This window comes from Chionomys nivalis, chromosome 7 (assembly GCF_950005125.1).
Source record: "Chionomys nivalis chromosome 7, mChiNiv1.1, whole genome shotgun sequence".
In the NCBI taxonomy this organism is placed as follows: Eukaryota; Metazoa; Chordata; class Mammalia; order Rodentia; family Cricetidae; genus Chionomys; species Chionomys nivalis.
The window spans coordinates 41,644,651-41,670,313 of record NC_080092.1 but is presented as its reverse complement, the minus strand read 5'-3'; the positions used below and the strand labels follow the sequence as shown (position 1 = coordinate 41,670,313).

The 25,663-nt window shown below is 46.6% G+C and overlaps 1 protein-coding gene across 7 annotated transcripts in view; it reads right to left on the bottom strand.

Moving 5' to 3' along the window:
* Positions 1–25,663, bottom strand: part of Mprip (myosin phosphatase Rho interacting protein) — a 130,913-nt gene that overhangs the window by 10,376 nt on the left and 94,874 nt on the right. For 3 of the 7 annotated variants that reach the window (XM_057773901.1, XM_057773900.1, XM_057773899.1), the window contains exons 12-22: positions 23,504–23,593; positions 21,020–21,129; positions 16,960–17,533; positions 15,482–15,598; positions 9,208–13,011; positions 5,984–6,131; positions 4,618–4,735; positions 3,468–3,627; positions 2,053–2,172; positions 831–917; positions 157–319 (exon numbers count right to left, since the gene is read on the bottom strand). In XM_057773901.1, the coding sequence (XP_057629884.1) occupies positions 157–319; positions 831–917; positions 2,053–2,172; positions 3,468–3,627; positions 4,618–4,735; positions 5,984–6,131; positions 9,208–13,011; positions 15,482–15,598; positions 16,960–17,533; positions 21,020–21,129; positions 23,504–23,593 (5,491 nt within the window). The remainder of the gene's footprint in view (positions 1–156; positions 320–830; positions 918–2,052; positions 2,173–3,467; positions 3,628–4,617; positions 4,736–5,983; positions 6,132–9,207; positions 13,012–15,481; positions 15,599–16,959; positions 17,534–21,019; positions 21,130–23,503; positions 23,594–25,663) is intronic. The other 4 variants (XM_057773903.1, XM_057773902.1, XM_057773905.1 and 1 more) reach the window with 2 other exon arrangements.

The following is a 25,663-nucleotide window of genomic DNA, read 5'->3' as shown; positions in this document are numbered from 1 at the left end:
CCAGCACTCGGGAGGCAGAGGCAGACGGATCTCTGTAGCCAGCCTGGTCTACAAGAGCTAGTTCCAGGACAGGCTCCAAAGCTGCAGAGAAACCCTGTCTTGAAAAACCAAAAAAAAAAAAAAAAAATCTTTATGAGTAGCACCCAGATTGCTCACCGTATCCTGATACAGTAGTGCCTTCAGGAGATTTCTCGCCCAGGGCCTCTGTGGCTGCTTTCAGCTGCTCTTTCAACCTGCTGATATCACAGTCAGCTTTGGCCTTTGCAATGCTGAGCTCTGTATAGATGTCTTTGTACTTGTCACTAGCATATTTCTTATCCTAGAGAATAAAAGGACAGAAATGAACAGCAGCTGGAGATGTGCTGGGAGAACTAACTGTGGCTTGGAAATGACCCTGTGTCCATCCTCTCCCGGGCAGGGCAAGCTCAGGCAGCCTGCTGTGGTCCTGACTGCCAAGTCACTTCCTTGTGGGTGTTTTTCAGATTTTCTAAGTGATCTGATGATATCAAGGATTATATCACTTCTTTCTGACTCCAGTCCAACTAGACCCACCTGAATGGTAGACCAAGCCTCACTTTACCTCCATGGCATTCTTCTCTGTCATTGCTCCTATCCAAATGCATAGAAACCCAGGAACAACCACCACCTGACTAGGCCAGGGAGGCTTTCTTGTTTACTCCTAAGGTATATGCTTACATGCTGGTGTTTTAAGGGAACCCGACTTTGTGACCATGATCCTGTAGAGTGGCTTGCTGTTCCCCCAGAGGGACCTGGCCAGGCTTCCCAACATTTACCCTACCCTGCCCTGCCTTCAAACATGTGGCCCTCACCCGCAAGGCTGTCTGGAGTTCATCCTTGAGGGAGCTGATCTCCTGCTTCAGGTATTGTATTTCTGACTCTTTGACCCGCAACAAGACCTAGAAGGAGAGAGAAAATGAGGCCTGGCTCTCAGAAATAAGGGATCCTGTAGTCTGTGCATACAAAGGTTGGCTTGCAGACAGTTGCTTCGCACACTGGGGAGGAGTAGAGAGCCCACCCTTGATGACACTCAACAGAACACATGATTTAAATACTGCCCAATGCCTCTACAGAAATGGGGAAGGGAAAATACTCTGCTAGGCTCCCTAGTCTTGAGAACCTGGGATCGCAGGCATGGGGACTACCTTGAGTTCCCACTCTTGCTTTTTCCCTGCAGCAGGAGCTGCCAAGGTCTAGACATATTGTTCCTATAGGAAATTTTGCCAAGCCTACTTAGCTCCTCCTGCTTACCTGTCAGTATGGTGTAGTCTGAGCGATCTATAAAGGAAAATTTTAACCTAATGGGGGCCTTCTTGATGATGCCCTACACCAGTGGTTCTCAACCTTCCTAATGCTGTGACCCTTTAATACAGTTCCTCATGTTGTGGTGACCCCCAACCATTACATTATTTCATTGCTACTCTACAACTGTAATTTTGCTGTTATGAATCATAATAAAAATATCTGATATGCGACCTCCAAATAATAATATCTGATATGCTGAGACCCACATGTTGAGAACCGCTGCCCTACACACATTAGAGTCTTTCCTTTATCCTTCCCTCTTTCAACAGTGTTTTTTGTTTTTTCCTTTTCTTTTCTTTCTAGAATCCCCTTGCTTCAGCCTCACAAGTAGTTGGGATTACAAGGGTACTCTACTGCAGAATGAGCTGTTCTGACTTAAATAAACATCCTGGGCTGTGAGAAATTAATTCATGATAACAATCTGAGAGCAGCAACATTCTTGTAGCCTTGAAATGGGCCACTTTATGAAACCAGTTTGTGGGCAGGTAAAGGAAAGTCATCTAGAGGGCCCCTGCTCTTGTCTGTGGACCTGAGACTACCTGCTTATTTGCTATGCCTGGATGACTTTGGACCTTCCCACAGCTTTCACACATGCCAAGCCAGTGTTCTACTACTAAATTCTACCCCACTGGCCCTATCTTCAAATCTGGTCCCCAATGACTCTAAACTAAGAAGCTACTGTGTGATTCAGGAGCACTAGGCAAGGCAGTGCCTAGCTTCTCACAGTACCTCTAACTCGTAGGCATCCTTGCCCTGTGTGAGTGGCAACACAGTGGACTCGCCGCCACCATCTCCAGTCAGTAGTGTCCTCAACCGTGTGATTTCTGCAGCCAAGCGATGATTTAGTTCCTGGAGGACAACAACACAACAGTGACTGCCCACATACAGTTGCTTGGACACCAGAGAAAGTCATTTTTCACCAACAGTGTGTAGAGACCTAAGAAGGGAGGCCACAAGTCTTGTGCATGCACAGCACCATGTTTAAGGTAGACATTTGAGGCTGTTACCACATAAAAGCTGTTCATATAGGCTATGTGAAAACTTAGGACCCCTATTAAGCACCAAATTCTGTGGATGCTCAAGGGCCCCACAATATCTGCATACATCCTCCCATATAATTTGATTATCTATAGATTACATCTCATACCCAATACCAAGTCTTTTCTTTTTTCTCAAGACAGTGTTTCTGTGTAGCCTTGGCTATCCTGGAACTCACTCTGTAGACCAGGCTGCCCTCAAACCCAGAGATCCATTTGCCTCTGCTACCCGAGTGCTGGGATTAAAGGTGTGCGCCACCATCGCCCAGCCATGTAATTCTTAAGTACCCAGTTGTATTGTATTATTTAGGGAGTAGTGATAAGAAAAAAGTTAGTATATGTCCAGTGCAAATGCTTTTCCCTCCCTCCTGAAAATTTTCTATCTGTGGTCAGTCGAATCTACTGATTCACAACTCACAGCAGATGAGCAATTGTGTCTCTAGAGCTAAGATTCCAAGGACTTTAAAACCCTGGAGTCAGGAGGTGGTGGCACATCGCGAGGCAGGTCCATGAGTCTGAGGCCACCCTAGTCTGTACAGTGAGTTTCAGAACAGCCAGAGCTGTTATACAAAGAAACCCTGTCTTGAAAAACAAAGAACAAAATAACCAATAATAAAAACAAAACAAAACAAAAGAACCCCAAACCCTAACCTTCTGGAGTGGGCAGTGTTATCTTGTCCCACTTGACCTCCTAAAATCTATCCTGTCCTCCATTTCCTCAGGCTCCTCCCTGGCTGAGAAGTGCTTTCTTCAAGCCACCGCAGTGCTTCCGTGATCCCCAGGTAGCTCTGCCCACAGTCCGGAATGGCTTGACGGGCCAGAGAAGGCAAGCATGATAGAGCTTGAGGCAAAGTAGGGTGTGTCAGAAGAGATTATACTGAGCTCAGTATCGCAACCCAATCATTTGGGCCAGCTGGGATTCTAGTGAACCCCAATTTCCTGAGGAACACTGAATTCTGAGAGTGTGACTTGAGGAAATAAACATGAGAGGGTAAGTCCAGCCACCAGAGGACAGAAGACCCCAACCCTGAGATGAACCTGACCAGAGACTCTTTGCAGTCTCTGCAAAGGCAAATGAAGGTGAGGCTTAGTCTCTCTTGGCCTTACCTGGTTATGGGCATTGAGTTCCTGGTTCTCACGCTGGCATTGCCGCAGGGCCTGCCGCTCGGCCTCCAGCGCCTGGGCCAGGTGTGCATTCTCCAGGCACTTTTGGGAGTACTGCTCCGAAAGAACCTCCAGCTCTCTCTGCACTGACTGCAGCTCCTCCCTGCAGAGAGGGAATGTTCAGCCCTGCCCCACTATAGAACTGGCAGCTGGTATTGACAGTACAATGTCTCCTCACAGAATGTCAGGAATACTTTGCAGAAATGACTCTGTCTTTCCTGGCTTGATGGAACTGGGAGGCAGTCACTGTAACCACAGAGATCTCAGAGGTGGAAAGCATCCACTTGGGTGCTATATCACATCATAGTACAGACATTCAGCACCAGGAAACTGCCCTGGAGGTACTATTTTTAGCATCCCATGTCCAGAAGGGCCAAATCCCCAAGAGAGCCAGGAAAGAACTTCCAGATGAGCCTCCAGTCCAGCAAGCATGACCACTGGATTTCCTGAGCTGTTGCTTTAGACCCTGGCATATTCCAGAGACCTTAGCAAAGTCTAATCAATGGATACCTCCTGTAGCCAACCCTAGCAGTGTGACTTCTACTGAGGGAAATTCACAAGTTGCTGTTTCAGTGCTGTACGTGGTGCTGCTTCGTGTGCAGTCAGTACGTGTGAAATTTTCAGAACACTAACTATGGTCACTTTTGCCACAAACAGTTGTGGTATACCAGGCACAAAGCACCAGCCAGACCCTGGCTCTTTGTAAGGTACTGATACAGTAGCAGTGGTACAAACAAACAGGGGGATGGTGTCTGCAGTGAGCCCTAACACGCAGAAGGCATTTGTTTTATTTTAGAGCAGGGTCTCCATAAATAGCCCAGGCTGGCTTCGGATTTGTGGCACTCTTCCATCCTTAAAGTCTAAATGTTGGGATCATAAATGTATGTCACCATGCCTAGCTTAAGTGATGGTCTTTAAATATCATTTGTTACATTTGTTTCTCTGCATCATAGAGATCAGTCTTAATTAACCCTTAGGTGTTTGCGCCCGAAGAGAAAGGTGGTGTGGGCTGTTTCAGACACAGATCTCCTCTGTCTTAGGCTTGGGAAAGCAGCCCTCTCCTATGGGGCTCTCCTAGGGCTAGGTGACTCACAGGTACTGCCGCCTCAGGGCTTCGATGTCCGAATTGATGCTGCTGATCTGAGACCGCTGACTCTTCTCTAACTCCCGTTCCATCTCCTCCCGGTGAGCATTCTTCATGGCTTCAATGGCTGCAGAAAAGACATAGTCCCTTAGCACCGAAATCTAGCACTACAACTGACAGTGGCTCTTTCTACTACATTATCCCTCAACAAGGCCAAGGGCAGGTTGGGTGATGTCTGCTTCCTTTTGGCACCAACTACTCAATAGCAGTAGGACTCCACAGGAGGTTGGTCTATCACAGACTGACTCTCTAGGATAAACAAAGGCTGAGAGAATTCACAAACTAATTCCCTTGAAAGAGCTATAGATGTGTTTATGTGATATTAGAAAAACTCCACAATGATCAAATAAATGTCAATGTTGTACTCATGCATGGGTTTTTAAGAGCTGGTTACTTACTTTCCTGATGCTAAAATAAGCCACCATACCATCATTAATCATGTAAAGAGGGCAGGCATGCCTTTAATCCCAGCACTTGGGAGTCGGAGGCAGGAAGGATCTCTGTGAGTTCAAGACCAGCTTGGCCTACAGAGCTAGTTCCAGGACAGCTAGGGCTGTTACAAAGAGAAACCCTGTCTCGAAAAAAAAAATCATGAAAAGAGAATGCAACATGAGATGGGTGAGACACACTTGCTGGGGCTGTGTTACAGCATATTCACGCTCCTGTGAAGAGTACTCCAAGGGCTGGAGAAATGGCTCTGCAGTTAAGAGCACTGACTGCTCTTCCAGAGGACCCGGGTTCAATTCCCAGCACCCACATGGCAGCTCACAACTGTCTGAAAATCCAGTTACAGGGGATCTGACACCTTCACACCAATGTACATAAAATAAAGATAAATAAATCATAAAAAAAAAAAGAGTACTCCAAGTGATGGATGCTTGTTGGGGGCCTGAGTGTCACAATCAGCTGGAACACTGGCTCTCAGTTTGGAGGCTCTCAAAAGGCTTCTCAAGTTATTCCTTGCCTCACTTTGAATCTTCTAATACCTCTCTCCGAAATGAAGCTTAAGGCTAGGGCTGGTACTAATTTGGTCTAGCACCTGCTGGACATGTGCAAGGCCATGTGCAATTTCCAGCAACACAGAAACAGGGTGGGGTAGTTCATTTCCCTTACTACAGCACTGGGTTCAAGGTTATCCTCACTTACACAGGGAGTTAAAGGATGGCCTAGAATAGAGACCCTGCCCACCCATTCCCACCACCGTCTACAAAGAGGAAACTTCAATCTCAGGAAAAAACAAGGGAAGGCCAATTCTCTTCTGAACTACAGGTTTGGCCTAAACACAGGACCCCTGTGCTCCTGGACTTAACCCTACCTGAGATGGTGGCAGCTGTCTCCTCAGCCAGGAGGCGGTCCTTTTCCTCCCGCAGCTTCTCTAGCTCCCGCTGGTGTTGCCTCTGTAGGTCTTCAATCTTCTTCTGGTGTGTCTCTTCCATGGCAGCAAAGCCTCGCTCACATGTAGCCTGTGGAATGGAAGAGGGCTTATTGGTTTCTCTTTGCCTCCAAGTGGCTGTCCCATGTAATAAATAAGGCAGCGACCTGCTTGGTTCAAGAAGTGATATGGTCTCAAGATATGGCTGGAACTTCCAGCATCAGGTACCAAGTCTGTATGTAGCTATACACCCCTTTTTTCTGGGACTGCATGTCATTACAACCAAATGGCACATATACTGCCTATATTGGCTGGAGTAGCAGACATACTGGATTGTCAACAGGGACAAATTCTGACAAACGTGCTAGTTGGAGAGAGTGAGTCCATCCTGAAACAAAGGGTAGAGAGACTGGAGAGTGCAACCCATCTGCTGTGGGCTGGGATAGACATGACCTATTTTGGGGAGCTTCAGCTCAAGGGTATCCACCCAGGAGCCGGAGCAGATGCCAACATCTTTTCTGCCAGCCTATGCTTTCTCCTTTCCTCTCTTTTAAAGGAGAACAGAGGCATGCTACCCACTGAGAACCGTACCACCTTATCAAACATCAACATGTAAGTCCTAAGGAGAGTTCCCATTTCCCACAGCCATGGAGCCCAGCTGCTCTCTCCAACCAAGCAGTAATGCATGCCCTGTGTTCCACCTGCAGCTTACAGCTACTTTGATGTGGGTCATTATGTCTAAACTTGTGACAGCCACTTCTGAGAACAGGCTTTCTGATAAAACAAAACAAACAAACAAGCTAATAGAATGTGGCTCTAACTCTGTGCTCCTACCTCATCGGTTTGCTAATGGATTCAAGAAAAGATACCAAGTATCCAACCATCACGCTTTGACATTTCTTACTGATCCTCACAGTCACTGTGGGGCTTCTATTCAGCAACTTTAAACTCCTGCTCACATCCTGGAGCTGACTGCAGAGGGTGCCGTACTAGTTACCTTCTCCACATAGCCTAGAGATAATCTTACACAGCCTGTTCACTGAAGAATAATCCGCTTGTGGCAGTCAGTGCTCAGAACATTTCGGATTTTGAGTTCCATGTAATGGACGCCAATCCTATGGGAAGTCTTTTCCATCTTATTTGGAGTTGAGCATTTTGGAATACACGAAGACAGGGTCCAAAATTTCTATAACAGAAACACTGAGGTGTTTTTAACAACCAGGTTGCTTCTTTGTTAACTGTATTATGTTTGAAAATTGTTACTCTGTAAACCAATTTAAAAAATTTGAGTGTGTATGTGTGCATGGAAGCCACAATGAGGCTTAACTTCGAGTGTTTTTCCTTGATCACTTCCACCTTACATTGAACCTCTCATCTGAACACAGATTTTGATTCAGCTAGCTAGCCTAACTAGTTTTCTTTGGGAAGCCATTGCCTCTATCTGCTATGTGCTAGAATTACAAGGGGGCCACACCATATCATGTTTACCCAGCATTTACATAAGTGCTGGGGATGTAAAGTCCTGTTCTTGTGCTTACTGGAAAGTTCTTTAAACACTGAGCCATTTCCCCAAGCTCCAAATTTTAATTTTTAAACCATCCCTAGAATCCAAAGTTCTTTACTAAGATGCAGACTCATGGCTAGTGGTGGTGTGGCAGCAGCAACAGTCCAGGCTCCCTTCTCTGGGCAGAGATCCACAGAGAGAAACTGTTTCCAGCTGGCTCTCAGACAGTCTGGTCAAACACACTGCATGTGTCCAGCTGTGCCACAAGTCCTACAGAGGGCTTGAAGTTCTTGGGCAATATATATGCTCAAGTCTGACGCTTACTCTCAACCTGTACCTTTTGTTTCTAAGGCATTTTCCCACTAGGTAACCTGAACCCAGCACAACCATTCCGACATCTTGCTAACTGACTGTGATGTTGCCAGGCCTGGACCCACCCTTCCCAGGCTGTGGAGGTGCCTACAGATGCAAAAAGGAGCAGGCAGTGGTGGCCCAGGCTCCCCGCAGGATCACTGAATACACATTTTGAAAATTTCTCACAATGCTTAATGGTTTTTGTTCGTTTGATTTTTTTTTTTTTTTGGTTTTTCGAGACCAGGGTTTCTCTGTGTAGCTTGGAGCCTGTCCTGGAACTCGCATTGTAGACCAGGCTGGCCTTGAACTCACAGAGATCTGCCTGTCTCTTCCTCCCTAGTGCTGGGATTAAAGGCATGAGCCACCACTACCTGGCGCCTAATGATTTTTAAAAGGTCTGGATGAAATCAGGAAAAGAATGGTGAGCAACAGTGCCTCAGGTGCCTCATCAACCTCTCCTGTGTATTTGGTCAGTAGCTATGTGGTCACCCAGAGGCAAAGGAAAAGCACCAGCCTGAATACACCATTGTTTCCTTCAGTATGGAGGAAAACGGGGTTGGGAAACAGTCCCAGACACCCTGCTGTGCAACAGATGTGATACTACAGCAGGAACAGTGACCTGCAAAAAGACCCGATTCAGGGACCCTTGGGGCCTATATACCTTCTAATGGGGAAGAAGACACAGCTACCAAGCCACCTCTGGAATCTAAGAGATGGTCAGAACCCTCCACAATTATGCCCAGGCAGCCACACACAGTGTAATCTAAGATATATATATATAAAAAAGTGATGTCCACAGAAGCATGACAGGTAGCCGGTGAGGCAAGAGTATAGGAAGGCCCTTCTCAGACACAGTGCCCATCCATTGCCAACTCTTCCCTGGGAAGCCTGGCTAGACAAGAATGCTTACTGCTTTGCAAATGTCGCTGTGCTGTGAAGTCCTAACTCTGCTCTCTGGAAAGAGTCACATGGTGGCTGCCGTTCAGAGGTGTGAGACAGTCCTTGGACTAAGGCCTCAACTTTGAAGTCAGAAGGGGTTCTGAGAGGGTAAGGTGAAGGGTGTGGAGAGTGCCCTGGAGGCATGGACAGGCAAGGAAGACCCTACTCTACTTTCCCATAGGGATGCTGCTTTCCTTGCTAATTTCCCTTCTGGGTCATGAATACAGAGGGGAATGATACTCAGTTATGCCTGTATAGCAGTTGAGAGCTAAAACTATTTCCTATTCCACTAAGACCTCAGTTGCCCAGAATGCCCCTTTCTTGTATCACCAAAGAGAATTGGCTCTGAAAAATAAATGGTGCTAAAGACCTTGAGGCTCTCAAAGTCCCGCTGGTACTTCTCCCGCAAGGTGGCCACATCACCCTCCAGCTCTTTGTGGCCTAGCTCCTCTCGCATGACGTCCATTTGGGCCTCCAACTCCTGGATACGTTCTCGTAGCCCTGTCATCGATTCAGCCTCATCCTTGGCTGTTGGCACAGTTGTGGGTTCAGATGGCCTGGGAGCCAGTGGGGAATCTGGGTGTGAGGGTTGGCAGAGGCTGAGGGCTCCCCGCAAGTTCCAAATGTAGTGTTCCTGCAAGGCCCTGAGCTCCTCCTGATGGACAGCCTGTAGCTCCCGGACCTTCAGCTGGAATCTGTCCTCCAGCATCTTCATTTGCTGCAAATGTTGCTGTTCCATGGCCTGCCTGTCTTTGACTGAAGCGTCCAGCTGGCTGAGAACCCGGCTACGCTCAGCCTGCAGTGTATTTTCGGTGTGGCTCAGTTGCTCCACCATGCACCTGATCTCCTCCTCATACCTGCCCTGCAGGGCAAACATGTTTTCACTATGTTTGCTTTCTGCTTCTTGTAGACATCTCTGTTGATGATCCATCTGGCTCACCTTGGCCTTGAGCTCAGTGTTTTCCTTTTCAATGAGAGTGATCACCTTCTGGTACTCACTCTTCTGTTTCTGGAGAAGTTCTTCATACTCCTCCTTCAGGGCTCCAACTGCTTGTGCACGCTTCTGGCAAGAGACCTCTGTGGCCTCCTCACAGGCCTTCTTGTAAAACCGCAGCTCCTTTTCATACTCCAGCCGAATTCTGCATGCTGCATAACACACCTGAGCCTGAATAATTGCATCTTGAACCAGTAATGAAGAATACTGACCAAGGCCCTCTAGACAAGCATCATATGAGAGATGCTGTGACATTTGCAGAAGCCTTTGGCAACCCCCTAGTTGCTCTGTGGGAGGCAGGGCTGGTAAGGCAGCTGAAATCTCCTCAAGGATGCTAGCCTTTTCCCTCAGCTGCTGGGCCAGCTCATCCTGAATGGCAGCAAGGACTTCAGGGCTCTGATGGAAAGCCTGCAAAGGCTCTTGGGAGCCATCTGTGCCTGGCCTCAGTACCTCTCCTAATGGGCTCTGGTCCCAGGATGTTTGTACTTGGTCCTCCCTGCCAGCTGGATGCCTGAGGGTTTCTAAGATCTGCTGTATTACTCTTTCAAAGTCTGGGGTTTGGTAAGCTCCCAAGATTTCTCCCAGCATACACTTGTGCTGCTGTAGGGCTGCCTGGGTCCCCTGTAGGGTCTCCTGTATGCTCTGTAGCCTATGGTGGAACAATTCTCTTAATGATTGTGTGGCATAGCTGAGCTCTGCACGAATCCATGTGGCATCAGCCAGACTTTGGGAAATATGCTGCTGCCTGTCTCCTGATGTGCAGGCTGCTTCTTCTCCCAGTGTTCCTAGGTGCTTACTTAGGGACTCGACCTGGTTCCAGAACTCACCATTCACCAGTACCTTCTTGGCCCAAATCTCCATTGGAGCCCCAGCAGAGAGGGCAGTACTTTCTTCCTTCAGAGGCCACTCCCCTGACTGAGTAAGCTCACGGAGAACACCATACACATCTGAAGTGGTATTCTTTAGAGAGTCAGCAATTTGGTTGATGAGTGAGGCCTCCAGAACTATCTGAGCAGAAAGTAGCTTCCTATGTTCCTGTTCATTCAATATGGGCTGGTAGGGCTCCTGAACATGGGTTGCCAGACCACTTTCCATGGGATGCCTTGTCTCTTGCTCAGTCTGCGTCCTGCTGTCTGCTGGGGATTCCCGAGGCTGAAGGGCCTTTATAGCACTCACAAGCATACTCTCTATGTTAGCCAGGGAGGCTGCACATGCATCCTGTCCCTCCTCCTGGTCAGCAACTGGCAGAGACCTTAGCTTTTTCCAGCAGTTTTCTAAGCATGTCAGGGCTTGGCTATTTTTGGCTTGGAAGTCTTCCAGCTCCCCAGAGTGGTGTTCAATGTTTGTTGCCTTCTCCTGTCTCTCTTTCTCTAGCTGAGAGGCCAGTGCGCTAGCCTGTAGTAGGCTGGCACGGAGTTGCTCCCTCAACTGTGCCTCAGTGCCAGCCCACTGCTGGTGCAATGCAAGCAATGCCTCCTGACTCTGGCCCTGCTGGCTCTCCAGCCTCACGGTCACGTCTTTGAGTTTCTCCTCTGTGACATAGAGCTTTGTCTCCAGGGAGTGGATTATAGAGATATATGTTTCAGCATCTGCAGCTGCAGGGAGTGTGCTAGGGGTAGCTTCTGAGGACACACTGTCCTCTGAAGGTGACTGGTCCTGGCTGGTGTCTGATGATGTGCTGCTAGTCCAGGCCTTTGCACAACCCTCAGGGTGTATGTATCTTTGGCACTGGATTGTGGAGAACCGAATTCTTGGCCTTTTTACAGGTGCTCCCTGGTCAGACTTAGAGGTGCTTTGCAGATGCCCATCCCTGTCAGGCACATCTGAAGACTTTGGGGGTACCATGTTCTCCTCTCTGCTGGGGCTACCACTGTTACATTCTTCCCCTAGGCCAGCACCTGGGTCTTCATCCTCTGGCTGTGAGTGGGGAAAGCCTGGAAATACTCTGGTGACTGAGCCTAGGGGCAAAATGCCATGGTCCTCCTCCGTTTGCTCTGCCGTACTCTGAGGCCCTTTGGCATCCTTTGGAGAATCACTTACAAATCTCCTTAGACACTCTTCCTTTTCCTGCAGCTTAATTTCTGTTTCCTCTAAGCTGCTGCCCAAGGCAATCATTTTAACTAAAGCCTCATTAAGGTCTTGGTCTTTCTTTTCTAGAACTCTCTCATGTGCTTCCTTAATGTGCTTCAGTTCTTCTTCCTTTTCTCTCAGCAGAGTGCGTACACTCTGTAGCTGGATAGAGACCTTGTGGTGTGAGTGCTCTAGGTTCTGGTAGTCAGCTTCTCTTCCCCTCAGCTTCTCTTGGAGCTCAGCCACATCCCCATCAGATGTGGCCACACGTTCCATGAGTTCTTGGAATTGCTGCTTGATGAGATCCCGTTCATCATGGAGGCTCTGTACGTGCTGGGCTAACTGGCGGATGCTAGCCTCCCGGGCTTCCAGCTCTTCCTCTAGCTGGTGCACCTGCTCACTGCCTTTGCTTGTTTCACTCAGTTTCTCTTTCTGAAGGGCCTCCACCTGCTGCACATGGCTTTGTAGCTGGTCCTCATAGGCACTAGCTTTGTCCTCTACCTCCTTGAGGTTCTGCAAAAGTGCCTGCTTCTCCTGCTCACAGCTCTCCAGCAACAATGTGTAGTTCCTCTTCAACTTCTTCTCCATCAAATGCTGGGCCTGCTCACTGGTACCTAGCTGCTGGCTGAGCTCAGCAATGCATTCCTGCAGCCTCTGCACCTCCTTCTGTCGGTCCTTTTGCAATGCCTGCTGCGTTTCTAGGTCCCTCAGTTCTTGTGTCTTCTCTAGCAGTAAGGCTTCTGTACTTTTGAGTTTCTGCTCACTGGCCCTCAACTGGCCACTCAGCATGGCCTTGCTGTGTTGCCATTCCTCCAGTTGCTCACGAACTTTGCCCTGCTCCAGCTTCAGCTCACCCTTGAGCTTGGCTAGAGCCTTCTCCTTAAGAGCCAGTTCTGCAGCTGCATTACCAAGTCTTGCTTGCAGGGTTTGAATCTCAGCCTCATGGTGCCGGATTGCATCCTTGGCCTCCCCATAGCTATGTTTCAGTGTCTGAATCTGCTGGGTGATGAGCTCTTGTCGCCGGCACTGAGCTTCCAGCTCACTTTGGAGGTCTTGGTTGACTCTATGGAGCCTCTGCCAGGCACCCGATGGGGAAGTGGCCACTTCAGTCTTAAAAAAACCGATTAAATACTGGTTAGTAACACTCAGGCCACCCTGTTCTGAGTGTCACACCTCTGGCCAGGATCAATCATAGAAAAGTTCCTTGGTGGGTTTGGCTTTAATCCTTTGAACAACTTTTTTTTTCTTCGTTTAAAGAAAAAAAAATCAAATTAATGTGGGTTTTATTTAATTGTTTTTGGTAAATATAGCTGCTTCCACATAAACAGAACACATGGGAAAAACATCAAAAAACAGCTCTAATTGAACAGCATCTAGAAGAAATAAATCAAATAAAGCTGAATAATGGAACACACTGAGAAGTATAACGGAGACCGAAGGACATAAGGACACTGCATTTGCTTTACAAAACAAAGTATGTGGTTCTAGACCACATATTTAAAGCAGCATAGGGCATAAGGCACAAGAAAGTGACGTCACTTCCTTCCATGATAGGAAGAGAAGGAAGGCAGGTAACTATTTGAGAGATGTCAGCAAGGTAACATTGGAACATTTCCTTTAGAAAGCGTAGTCAGGCCTCCACCGTAAGGAGAAAACTAATCTCTACCTGCAAGAAGACAGAACAGGGGGAATGCAGATCATGAAGCAAAATGTGGTAACAAAACAAACCTTCATAAAGCTCAAAATAAGAGTGAAACATGCAAAACCCAAAATAAAACACAAAACTACTCAAACTGAGAGATACACAGAAGAGACAGAACTAATATAAAGCAGGGGAGACAACATGGGTAAGCCAGGAGAGCCCCACCTAGAATCTGGCCTACCCAGGCTCCCTCAGTCTACTGGTGGGGAAGCCACAGATGTGACACTCAGGTTAAGTTCCAGTTCCACACCATGTTCACCATCCAAAGCATGCAGGCCCCTCCCAGCAGTTAGCACAGCACCCTACCCGAGCTTGCATCTCTTAGCCCTCAGTGTCCCAAAAGGCCTCTTTCCCCTTCTCACTTTTGACTATAAGCATTTCCAAAACTCGGGGGTAACCATTATTAGATTCAGCAGGAAGCTGGCCCAGGTGCTGACCAACAGGGCCTTCAGTGTAGATGCACATACTAATCCATGTTAGATACACAAGGTAGCAATGTGCAAAGCTCTTTGGCAGCGTCTTTACCACCGTGTCTGAAGTCAAGTTTTATAGGATGGACCCAACAAAGGCTTAGGAAAATGACCCTTAAATTAAGGATGGCCTGAATGAATAACCCAAAGCTTTCTGAGTAGGCTGTGTAGAAGGAAGATTCCTGCTATGGCCAGTTTGGGGCAAGGTCAGAAGTAAGCTAGCAGTGAGTCTACTGGAAGGGAAGAGGATGCGGTAATGTGGGGTAAGCAAGGGACACATGCAGCAGTGGGAGGGATAGGCATGAAGGTAAGGTAGGCCCTGGTTGAGGAGAGGAAAAGACTCCAGGTCCACTTGTAACTTGGTAACGAAGACTGAGGAGGTCAGTGCACAAGGGTCTGGGCATGTCAACAGTGAACTTGGCAGGGATTTTGGGTCTTTGAAGACACTAGTTCTAAATGACACAGGCAGGGGGTTGCTGCTGTAGGAGTGGCAAATGCTTCTGGGATCAGTGGCAGAATCAAGACTAGGACCTAAAACCCTAACACCACTCTAAAACCAATGCCTTCTCCTTGGCCTCTTCTGGGAGCTTCAATTCAATTCTACCACCCCATTCCACTATCCCTAGCACTTATTTGTTGATTCTCCCATCAGCACGACAGTACTCAGGGTGAGAATATGTCTACTTCATGTCTCAGAGCTAGCACTGATCCTAGGAAGCCAGTTATAGGATAATACACGCCACCTGTCCTCATACAAAGCTTCCCAGAGACTGTTTTTTGACATAACCATATCAAGGGTACTCTAGGGATCTGAATGCAGCAGGGTTCTGGAAGACACCTCAAAAAGAGAAGGACACTGGCTTTGGGCTGTCAGCTCAGCACCTAACTGCCATAGCTTTTACCTCAATCCTGGTTGGGTTAGAATGGCTAGGTGGTCATATGTCCTCCTGAAACTCAGGCTGGTTACAAAGGAATGGGTAGGTGGGTGGTGGTGCAGGTCTAGCTCCACCACTAACTTGTTGTCCTAAGAAGGCGCTTGGCTTGCTGTCTTGCCCAGCTTTTCAGTATATATACAATAGGCCAATCTCACTATGGTGAACACAATGAGAAATGAGATACAGATACATGGTTTTCGCAAAAGCACAACGTCTAGAAAGTCTAAAGGAGAGATTACCAAAATGATTTCATGACCAAAAGAAAATCCTTAGCTGTAGAGATTTGGTACACATCCTCCCACATCACTGTCCTAGTAGCAAGGAATATGTACAGAGTATCATAGCATTAGGAACCCTTGTCCTTGTTAACCAGAGCTCTGCCATGTTTGCACATTCCTAGCCTGTGGGCCTGAGCAGACCTTTCACACTGAAGCCCCTGGGTGCACTGATGACTGGGTAGCTGCCCACCCTACCTGCAGCACATAGCCCTCCCGGGCACTCTGCTCTCGGCCCAGGGCCACCCTTAACTGGTCCTGCAAAAGCCGATTCTGCTCTAGAAGATCCGAGGCCTCTTTCTGGCTCTGCTCCAGCTGTTGGTGAAAATAAACAAATACATACACTTCACAAATAGGGTGACAATAAGAAAAAGCAACTGACCACAGTGGCCGTACAATGGGCTCTTTCACTAGCCTCAGACATCTCACTGGACAGGCATCATATGGAACTGAAGCGTCCAGCTCAAGCTGCATATCCAATGAGATGCCTGAGGCCAGTTAAGAACTCAGTATGCGGCCTACAGGCCAGAAGCCTTATTTCATCTTTTTTTTTATTCTTTATTTTATTTTGGCTTTTTGAGACAGGGTTTCTCTGTGTAGCTTTGGGGCCTGTCCTGGAACTAGCTCTTGTAGACCAGGCTGGCTTCGAACTCAGAGATCCGCCTGTCTCTGCCTCCCGAGTGCTGGGATTAAAGGTGTGCGCTACCACTGCCTGGCCCAGATGGCTTATTTTGATAGCCTAGAATTATGCAAGTTTGAATTACTTCATTTCATTTTACCTATAATATTTTATTAGTGGAGATAGAAAATGGAAAAGTCAGTGTTGGTGCTAGTGATCTATCAGGTTCCTACATTTAACAAAACAGAAAAACAAAAACAAAAAATGAAAGAGGCAAACAGGGGCATGCTGAAGTGGCAGATCTTCAGTCGGCTGTTATGGAAAGAGTGTAATATGCCTGACGCTTGCTGAGGAAGATGCCTCTAAGGGGGGCAAAAATCAGACAGAACCCTATGTAGGCTGAGCACACATCTCAAATACCTCATGTGAGTATTCTGGTTGTTTGCTGTTTTGCCTCTGAAATGATTCTGGAATAACTGTATTTACATAATGAGCAATTTGAGGGATGGAGCCCAATCTAAATACAAACTTCAATCATGTTACATCTTTTCTTTATACACATGACTTCACTTATACATGTGATATATACATTTTGCTTTGTTTTGACAATGTCGGGATTGAAGCCAGAGTTTTGTGGATTATGGAAATGCTGTAACATCAGGGCCATATCTCTAGTCTCCTATATAATATAGTATCTACTAATTTTATATAGAAACAAAATTTCATGGTAGGGAACTTTCTGCTTGTGTCACGCTGACACTAAGTCTTTTGGACTTTGGAGCATTTGTAACTTTTGGAGTAAGGATACTCATATTGTAACTGTTTGGTCATGGAACTCACTAGCAAGGCATAAATGTACATGCAGATGTAATCTGGACACATTCTATAAGAATCATATACTATGAACACAGGGGCTAGCTCAGCTCTGTATCAAGATGCTAGAATGCCTCTATCTACCCCATTCTGTCTCACCACAGCCCTTGGCTATATCCCTACTCTCTCACTGTACTGTACTGAATAATTCTGTGCATTTAAGAAGGGAGCTGCCTCACATTACCTCTTTCTCTAGCAGAGAGGTGAGCTCATGTGTGGAGAGCCGTTCACTTCTGTCCTCCAAGGATAGATGCAGAGGGGCAATAGGCACCTGTTTCTCCTCCCTCAGAGGGGTAGTCTCCACTTGGTGCCACCGCTGTTCAATTTCCACATGGACATTCTGTGTCTTGAGGTCTGGGGCTCCCAGCAGCCCTGGGCTCCGGTCTATGTCCATACGTAGGGCTGTATCCTCCATCCCTGGCCCATCAACGGTTTCCAGCATCCCAAAGCGCTTGCGGCGCTCTTCTCGCCTTCGGGCTCGTTCACGCTCCAGCTCACCTGGCTCCGCTTCAGGACGCCCAGGTTCACCAGCATCAGAGGACCCCACAGTGTTGGCCCTTTCTTGAGCCAGGGCCTGTTGAATGGGGCGGAATTCAGCCCAATCAAACGTCTTGGAGCGGCCCTCCCGCCTCCGCTCTCGAGCACGGCTCTTCTTTTGCTCAGGATCTGGCTCTCCTGGCTCAGCTTCTTGCTTCTCATTTGGCCTCGGGCAGGTCTCAAAAGAAGGTGTGCTTTTATTCTTTTCCTCAGGCAGTGAGCTGTGGGACAGTGAGAAAATAGGGGACCTATCAGGGGTCTGGACATTTCAGCAGTTCACAGGGTCAGCACACACCTGTTCTCATCCCCAAAGTGATTCTAAGTATAGAGGGAAGAATGTTCCACCTGTGCTAGGTTCTCCCTTGGAGATCTCAAATTTACTAGATGGGGAGGGAAAGGAAAAGAGTTTTAGCTGTTCCTTAGACTTCAGTTCTCATCCTTTAAATAGGAGTGTCATGATGGTCATATCATGGATGATGGAGAGAAAGTCAATGGACTCCTATAAGTCCCCCAGGAGAGGAGGGTCCAGACACGTAGTGAGGTTGGTTATGAAGCAACCTTACACTATGTAGCGACAGAAATAGCTCTCTTTAGAAAGGCTCAGGGATTTCTATAAACAGGAGACACCATCATCTCTAACTAAAGATCTCACTCTGGCTCCAGGCATGAAAGATTGGTCAGACTGAGACTATCTGTGGTCAGACTATCAGTGACTTGGTTAGTCAGAATCCCACACCACCAGGGAGAAGGTAGCATAGTACCCATTAGTTTGAGAAAGGAGGTGACTAGGGACACAGCCATGCAGATCAAGTCTCCTAGTGCCTCAACCTACTCAACAATAACAGGGAAGAAGTTGGCTAGTTTGAAGATTATCTGCCTTTTTCCAGTCTTCCCTAAGGAAGATTTCTGGGAAGGCCTCCATTTCAGCAGGACAGGATGTCAGGACATCACCTCTGGCAACATGGCAAGAGGCTGAGTGGGCTAACTGAGAGCATAAGTTCCAGTGATTGCTAGATGGTCCAGGTTTGTCCAAACCTTAATAGGACTGAAGTGAGGGCCCAAGGGGGAAGAGACAGGGAGTACTTACATTTATACTAGGACCAGTAAGGAGATTGTCAAAGGGACATCAAACAAAAGAGAAAATGATTCTCGTTACCCTTGGATCACTTGTCTTGGAAGCAAACAGTAAGAATCTACTGCTTGGGCCAGTGAGATGGCTCAGTGGGTAGGGACACTTGTCACGAAGCCCAGTCCAGTTCTCCCTGAAACCCATGTGATAGAAGGAGAAAACCAACTCCTATGAGCTATATTCTAACCTACATATGTGCTCAACAGAAAATGCATGTGTACACACAAAATAAATGTTGAAAACAAGCAAAGTTGTCCTCTGATCTCTACATGTGTGCTGTGACAAACCCCCACTTCCTTCCTTCCCTCCCTCACACAAACACACTAATAAATACAAGCATTTAAACAAACATCAAATACTTTAAGAGCAGTAGGATCAGCAAGGGTTCAGTTTAAGATCAAACAAACATGCAAATAAAAACGTGCTGGAAGGGGCTAAGTTGATGGTACAGTGGTTAAAAGCACATGTTGCTCTTGCTGAGGACCTGGCTTGATTTCCAGCACCCACATGGCGACTCACAACCATCTATTTTTTTTTTTTTAAATGAGGTGCATCATGGTACACACCTGTAACTCAGCACTTGGGAGGCTGAGGTAAGAGGATTGAGTGGGAGGCCAACCTGGGCTATACAGCAAGATCTTGGTGTAGGGAAAACCAAACCAAAACAACCCATAGCTGAACTTTTCAAATCCTGAGAAAATTGGTGAAGTCTCAGTCTATATGGGAAATTGAAATTGACATTTAGGAACAGGGACCCTCCCCTAACCCCAAAGTCTTGTAGTATTGTGAGATGTTCTCACTACAGGCAACATGAGAAAAATGAGAAGAGAAGCAGAGCAAAGCTTGCAGCGCTGATACTGCTGTCCTTGCTTCTAAAACCTTCTGGAGGTCCTGTAGTTATAAATCATGTTTCATCATCATGAGTCAAACTGAACAACATAGGCTAAAAGCAAATGGGTGTGGAGGCTTGAAGACACAGTAAACTGTAATACAGATTCTAGAAGACAACAGTATGGAAGAGAGAGAAGCACCAGGTCTCTACATTCATAACCTGGGCCTCAGTCCTTCCATGGAGCACAGCATAAACATGCATGTATGACCATTCTTGGCGTCTGCCCTGGACACCCCAACATTGATTTCTTCCAGTCATGACCCTCCATCTGCCCGTTGCCTTTGCAGGGCAGCTCATGTGCCCTTTTCTCTTTACTTCAGGGCCTTGTATTATAGACTCTTCTCTTGAGTAGAGGAGCTATGGAGGTAGGGGGTGGGGCACTGCTCATTTGCCAACAGTTCTTTATAATTTTTTTTTTTTTTTTTGAGACAGGTTCTATGTGTGGCTGTCCTGGAACTCCCTTTGTAGAACAGGCTGGCCTCGAACTCACAGAGATATACCTGCCTCTGTCTTCCGAGCGCTGGGATTAAAGGCACGTGCCACCACTGCCTGGCAAAAATTTCTAATATTTAATTTTCTTTTATGTATATAGGTATTTTGCCTGCATGTATGTCCATGCATCATCTGCATGCACTGGGTATGGAGGCCAGAATAGGGTGCTGGATCTCCTGGAACTGAGACTATGTGAGTGTTGGGAATTGAACCCGGTCCTCTGAAAGAGCAGCCAGTGCTCTTAGCTATTGAACCATCTCTCCAGCTTCCTAGCACAGTTCTTGAGAGATGGCAGAGGACTATTTCCTATATAAAAGCAGGTCTTCAGGATCTACTAGTCCTATAAAAGCAAAAATCAGTACATATTGCCAACAAGTGAAGAAATGAACACATAACAGATGTAGGAAAAGGGAGCTGAGGAAAAGAGTTCAGGTTTACTTTCCTTATTCAAAAAGAAATAGAACCAGACAGAATGAGGCAAAAGTTTGAGGCAAGAATAGGTATAGCTAATGCTGCCACAGGCCAGCACCCTTTAACCACCATACACCCAAACCTCTGATACCAAAACTATACTTGGCAGCAACATGAACCAAGAGAGATGCAAGGTATTCAAGATGAAACCTGGATAAAGGAGAGAGTAAAACTTGGCACACATAGAGCATCTCTACTGTCCTGAAGATGAACACTGGTAGAGCTGGAATCTTCAGAGCAAGAAGAGGAGGCATGTAGCATGTCCTGAGGAATATACACTACAGCATGTAAACACAGGAGAGAACAGAGTTTTCAAATGTGGGCTTTAGAGACCTACAGTCTCAAGACAGAAGTTTCTCATGATTACACAAAAAACAGATGCAGGAGTGAGGTAAAAGGTACTCTTGAGGAAGTACAAAACTACAGTGTAAAACTTAGGAGCAGCTCAGGCTGCTCCCACCCAGCCAGAGAAAGGCCCATATTGGAGTTTGAACCCATCCTGAGGGCTGAACCCTGTTGACAAAGACGTCCATGCTGAGGATAGGCATGAGGGTAACCTGTGTGCCTGACCAGGCCAGCAGGTCAGGAGAGGCAGAAAACAAAGAATCACAGGGGACAAATGTAACCGGTGGACAACGGGCCAGAAGGAGGAAAGAAATTCATGTTGTGGTGTAGCTGGGCTCAGGCATCAGGGAATGGCAATTAGCAAGACCTCCATCTTACCTGGTCACATCTGGGACAGATGCTGGGAGCACATGTTTCATAATGGTCTGGATCCAGTTCCGTCGTATGCCAGATGTCATGGCTGACAGGGTGAACTCACCCTTCTTGGTCTACACAAAAAATACTAACCATCAGTGGTCATACCACAGGAAAAAGAGCTAGACTAGGCGACATTCCTACGAGTGCTATATATGACCTGCTTGAGATAGGAAGACTGATAGGGCCACACTCTGGGACAGTGATGAGCTGAGTGTTCCCTAGACAAGGCAGTACACAATCACTAGCTACTATTATGCAATAGCAGCAGCCTGTAGACAGATAGATGATCACATGTGCCCCTTTCCTCAAGAAGCTCTGCTAGCCCTAGGGACAAGAACACAGAACTAGCTGGGAACAGGGAGCATGGTGGCCAGGTCCAGCATCCTGCAGCCACAATATAGGTGTACAATGTGACAAAGGGACTGCCTGGGTCTCTATCTGCTCTACAAGGGCAGCAAGATGTGTCACACCACTCCTGTCACCATCTAGGTGATGAGAACCAAGGTAGTGGCAGAGGAAAGGTGATGGAGGGACAGGGCATCACTGGCTGGACAGGGGTCAGGATGAATCTGTTCACAGTGGGGACAATGCAAGCAGACGGGAAAAAGGAAATCTGAAATTGTCAGTAGCATACCAGCAAATCAGCTAGTAGGAAAATGAAACCAATACAGGTTGGGGGCAGGTAATGGAATGGGCGTGGGTTGTAATACCACAAACGACATATGGGCGGGCCACTGTGCTGTGTGACCCAATCTCTCCCTCCATGGTGGGCTGTCACATACCTGGCTCACTCTCCTTCATGACTACAACCATGGTGTACACAGCAGCATGGGGCTCCATTTACATTCTTAGCTAGCCCATTCAACCCCTGATGCAGGTGCTTTTAGGGTCTGGCCTCAGATTTGCTGGTGAGTTTTCTTAGTGTCACGGCTACTTGCCTAGTCCATGCTCTCAAAAGACCCATCACTTCCCCAAACCCTCTACTGGCTAGGACTGCAGAGGATCCATCTCTACTGTGAAGCCTGTGAGTAGTGTATATGGAACCCTGCAACACATTATGGTTTTCAGGAGCTCTCAGGTCTTATCTCACTCAAAGTTCCTCCCTGGCATCTTCAGCCCCTCCTTCCTTACTTGCCCACCACACAACTACTACCTCCTCTTGGTCTTCCTTCTAATTGCCCCCTTCCCTCATGCAAGTTCTCCCATACATAGTTTACTAACTAAGGCACATTTCTGGTGTCTACAACAGGCAGTGCTTTCCACACCTTAGGACAATATTTGCCCTAACATTCTCAGGTTCTACCCATCACCTAGCCTCTGCACTGGCACCCTTTTCTGAACCCTCAGGGTAGAAAACCAGGCCCACCACTGACCCCAGCTAATGTGGGAAGAAAGCAGAGTTCTCAGACTGTGCAAGTATTGTCTTGAGATATCTGGTAATCAAAATGAAAATGGGGAAAGAGTTAGGACTCTCATTAGATAAGAGGTTCATCTCAACATTTAGACTCCAGAAATGTTCTATCTCCTCCAAAGGGAATAGGAACAGAACACTGCAGTTGGGCAGCAAAGAGCCATACCATGGGAACAGCTATTGATCCTTCCCCAGATACCCAGTACATGCAGTAGAGTCATGGTCAAGCTGCCTAGGAATGGGTGCTAGGCTCCTCCTGGCCTCTAGGGGTGTGGATTGGTCCCAACTTTGGTGGGTTTGAGACAGCCTTTAAGTCAGCAATAAGTTGAGTCCCCAAACCATAAAGATCTTTGCCCCGGTGAACCCACCAGACTTCTAGCCTTGAGCTAGAAGTCAAATCCTAGAGCCTGTTCTACCTGCCATCACTTCAAAGGTTTTGGTGAGGGAATACAAAGGTTTGCCCCAAAGGATGGGCTGGCTTTGTCTTGCTCCTTAGACATGTCTTACAAGCCCAGAATTCTGGATGACTAGAAAGAATTTTTGTGGTCAGCCTAGGACTCCCCTCCTCTTGGTAGTGATAGTGATAAAACGACATGAGGAGCAGACTCCTGCATCAGAAAGAACAAACACCAACCATAATCCTAGGCTTAGAGATGGATACCAAATAAAAGGAGAGTAACCCAGTTGACTGTAACAAGTGTGAAGCCTCACTGTAGACGGCAAATGTCCTAGAAATTCCTTAACCTGATTCTAGGCAGCCCTTAATCTTTTACTCCCATAGTCTTCATCCTTCCAGTGGCCCTATACTCCAACATTAAAAATAAAAGAAAAAGAGCAATTTCTGGAGCAAAGCCTTTCAAAAACCTTGGAAAGAAAGATAAAGAAACCCATTTTTTTTTTGCCCACACCACATATCAGGAGTATAGGTCAGCAGCCACAGGACAGAGACATCATGCTAACAGGAAAGACTGAATGCTCACCACACATGTTAAGATATAACCCTGCTGGTCAACTCTATCCATCCCCACACTCACATGAATCTGAAAGCCATAGTTTCTCTGGACTGGATACTCGGTGACATCATAACAGGTGGACAAGTCAATTTCTCCATCTAGGTCAGCTGCCTGCAGAGAAAAAGGGTAGGGAGAAACTCAGGAAGAGAGGATGCCCAAATCATCACATTTCTGTGAGTGATGTCTTCCACTCAATGTCTTATAGGGCTTAGTCCTTAGCCAATTGTCCTACAACTACCAGATCCAAGTCCCCTCCCTTGGGATATCTATACCACCATTTCCCTGTGTGTCTGGCCAAAGAAATTCCACACCAGTGTTCCCTAAATATCCATCATTAAAACTCTTTTACATGCTTAATAAGTAACAAGATCCTCTGTGCTGGCTGGATTTCTGTTAACTTGACATAAACCAAGTCATCTCATCTGAAAGAGAGAACCTTAGTTGAGGTATTTCCTCATCAGATTGCTTGTAGGCAAGTTTGTGGAGTATTTTCTTGATTGGTGTGGAATGGCCTAGTCCATTATGGTCATTTTGACCCCTGAAGGTGATCTTGGAAAACAAGTATAAAAAAACCCAACTAACCAACCAAAAAACAAAAACAAAAACAAAAAAACAAAAACCAAAACAAACAAACAAACAAAAAAACAAGCAGAGTAAGCCAGAGAACAAGCCAATAAGCAATGTTTTTCCAGTCTCTGCTTCAGTTCCTACCTAGTTTCTGACTCAACTTCCCTTTGTGATGGACTATAGACCGTAACATAATAAACCCTGTCCTCCCTAAACTGCTGTAGGCCATGGTGTTTAAAAATTATTACAGTAAAAAGTAAGCTAAAACACACTTTTGTGTAAGTGGAACTCACCTATTGATATTTCTGTATCAAAAATGAGAGATTATGTATTCACTTAAGGAAAACCTTAATAAAAGTTGAGGGTGGTGGTCCACATCCACAATTCGAGCACTTGGGAGGCTGGGGGGGAGGGCTGTGTGTTTCAAGTTAGTTTGAGCTACTTATTAAACCCCTTTCATGCTAACATTAAAATAAGATTGAAAAATCAAAGTATGACTAAGAACCCCTGGTTAGAGTGGCAATGTTCATCTCTGCAGGTCTCCTACATGCCAATGTTGGGGAGGATGCTGGACTAGTGTACGCCTCCATTCAGTTTTCTGTGTTTATTCTGGCTAGCATGAGTGAGGACAGAGTGGTCTAACAGAGATAGGAAAGGAAGAATTTTCAAGGAACTAGCTGGTCTTTCACGAAGTCACATCTCAAAGCTTAACTGCAATGTGAAATCTGCAGTCCTATCAGTGAATATTCTGTGCCGTTAACACTGAAATCCATAGTTCTACCCTTTCAACATCTCTTTTGCCAAGCATGTTCTGTAACATTAAATATTGGTCACAGAAAATATTAAGCTAAGCATAGCTTTCAAATTGCTGTGGGACAAATGGTCTGTACCCTGTCATTTGTATTTTAAATAAATGCTGATTGGCCAGTAGCCAGGCAGGAAGTAGAGGCGGAGCAATGAGAATTCTAGGAAGAGGAAATAGTCTGTCTGCAGTCATCACCCAGACAGAGCAAGCAAGATGTGACTGCCTTGCTGAAAAAGGTACCAAGCCACGTGGTTGACACAGACAAGAATTATGGGTTAATATAAGTTATAAGAGTTAATAAGAAGCCTGAGCTACTAGGCCAATCATTTTATGATTAATGTAGACCTCTGTGTATTTCTTTGGGACTTAACAACTACAGAAACCGGGCAGGACAGAAACCTCACAATTCATTCTGCAGAAGCAAAATGTTAAATCACTGCTTATTTCATCAGCAGAGCGTGCAGATTAGGAATATGAACCTGCCACAATTCTCACTTTCTTTTCTTGATACTGGGACTCTGTACACTGCCTAGGCTGGTCTCAAATTCTTGGGTCATGTGACCTCCCTGCACAGTGTCTTGAGTGGCAGAGACTACCATAGGTGAGTAGTGTCCACCAGTAAGTAGCACTGGATCCCTTGGAACTATAGGTACAGGCAGTTGTGAATCCTCAATGTAGTCCTCTGCAAGAGCAGTAAGTTCTCTTAACTGTTGACCCATCTCTCCAGCCCAATTGGTTTTTTTGTTGAAAGCTCAAACTCTATTCATAATTGGCAACAAACTGTCCTTGAAGGGATAAATTCCTGGTTT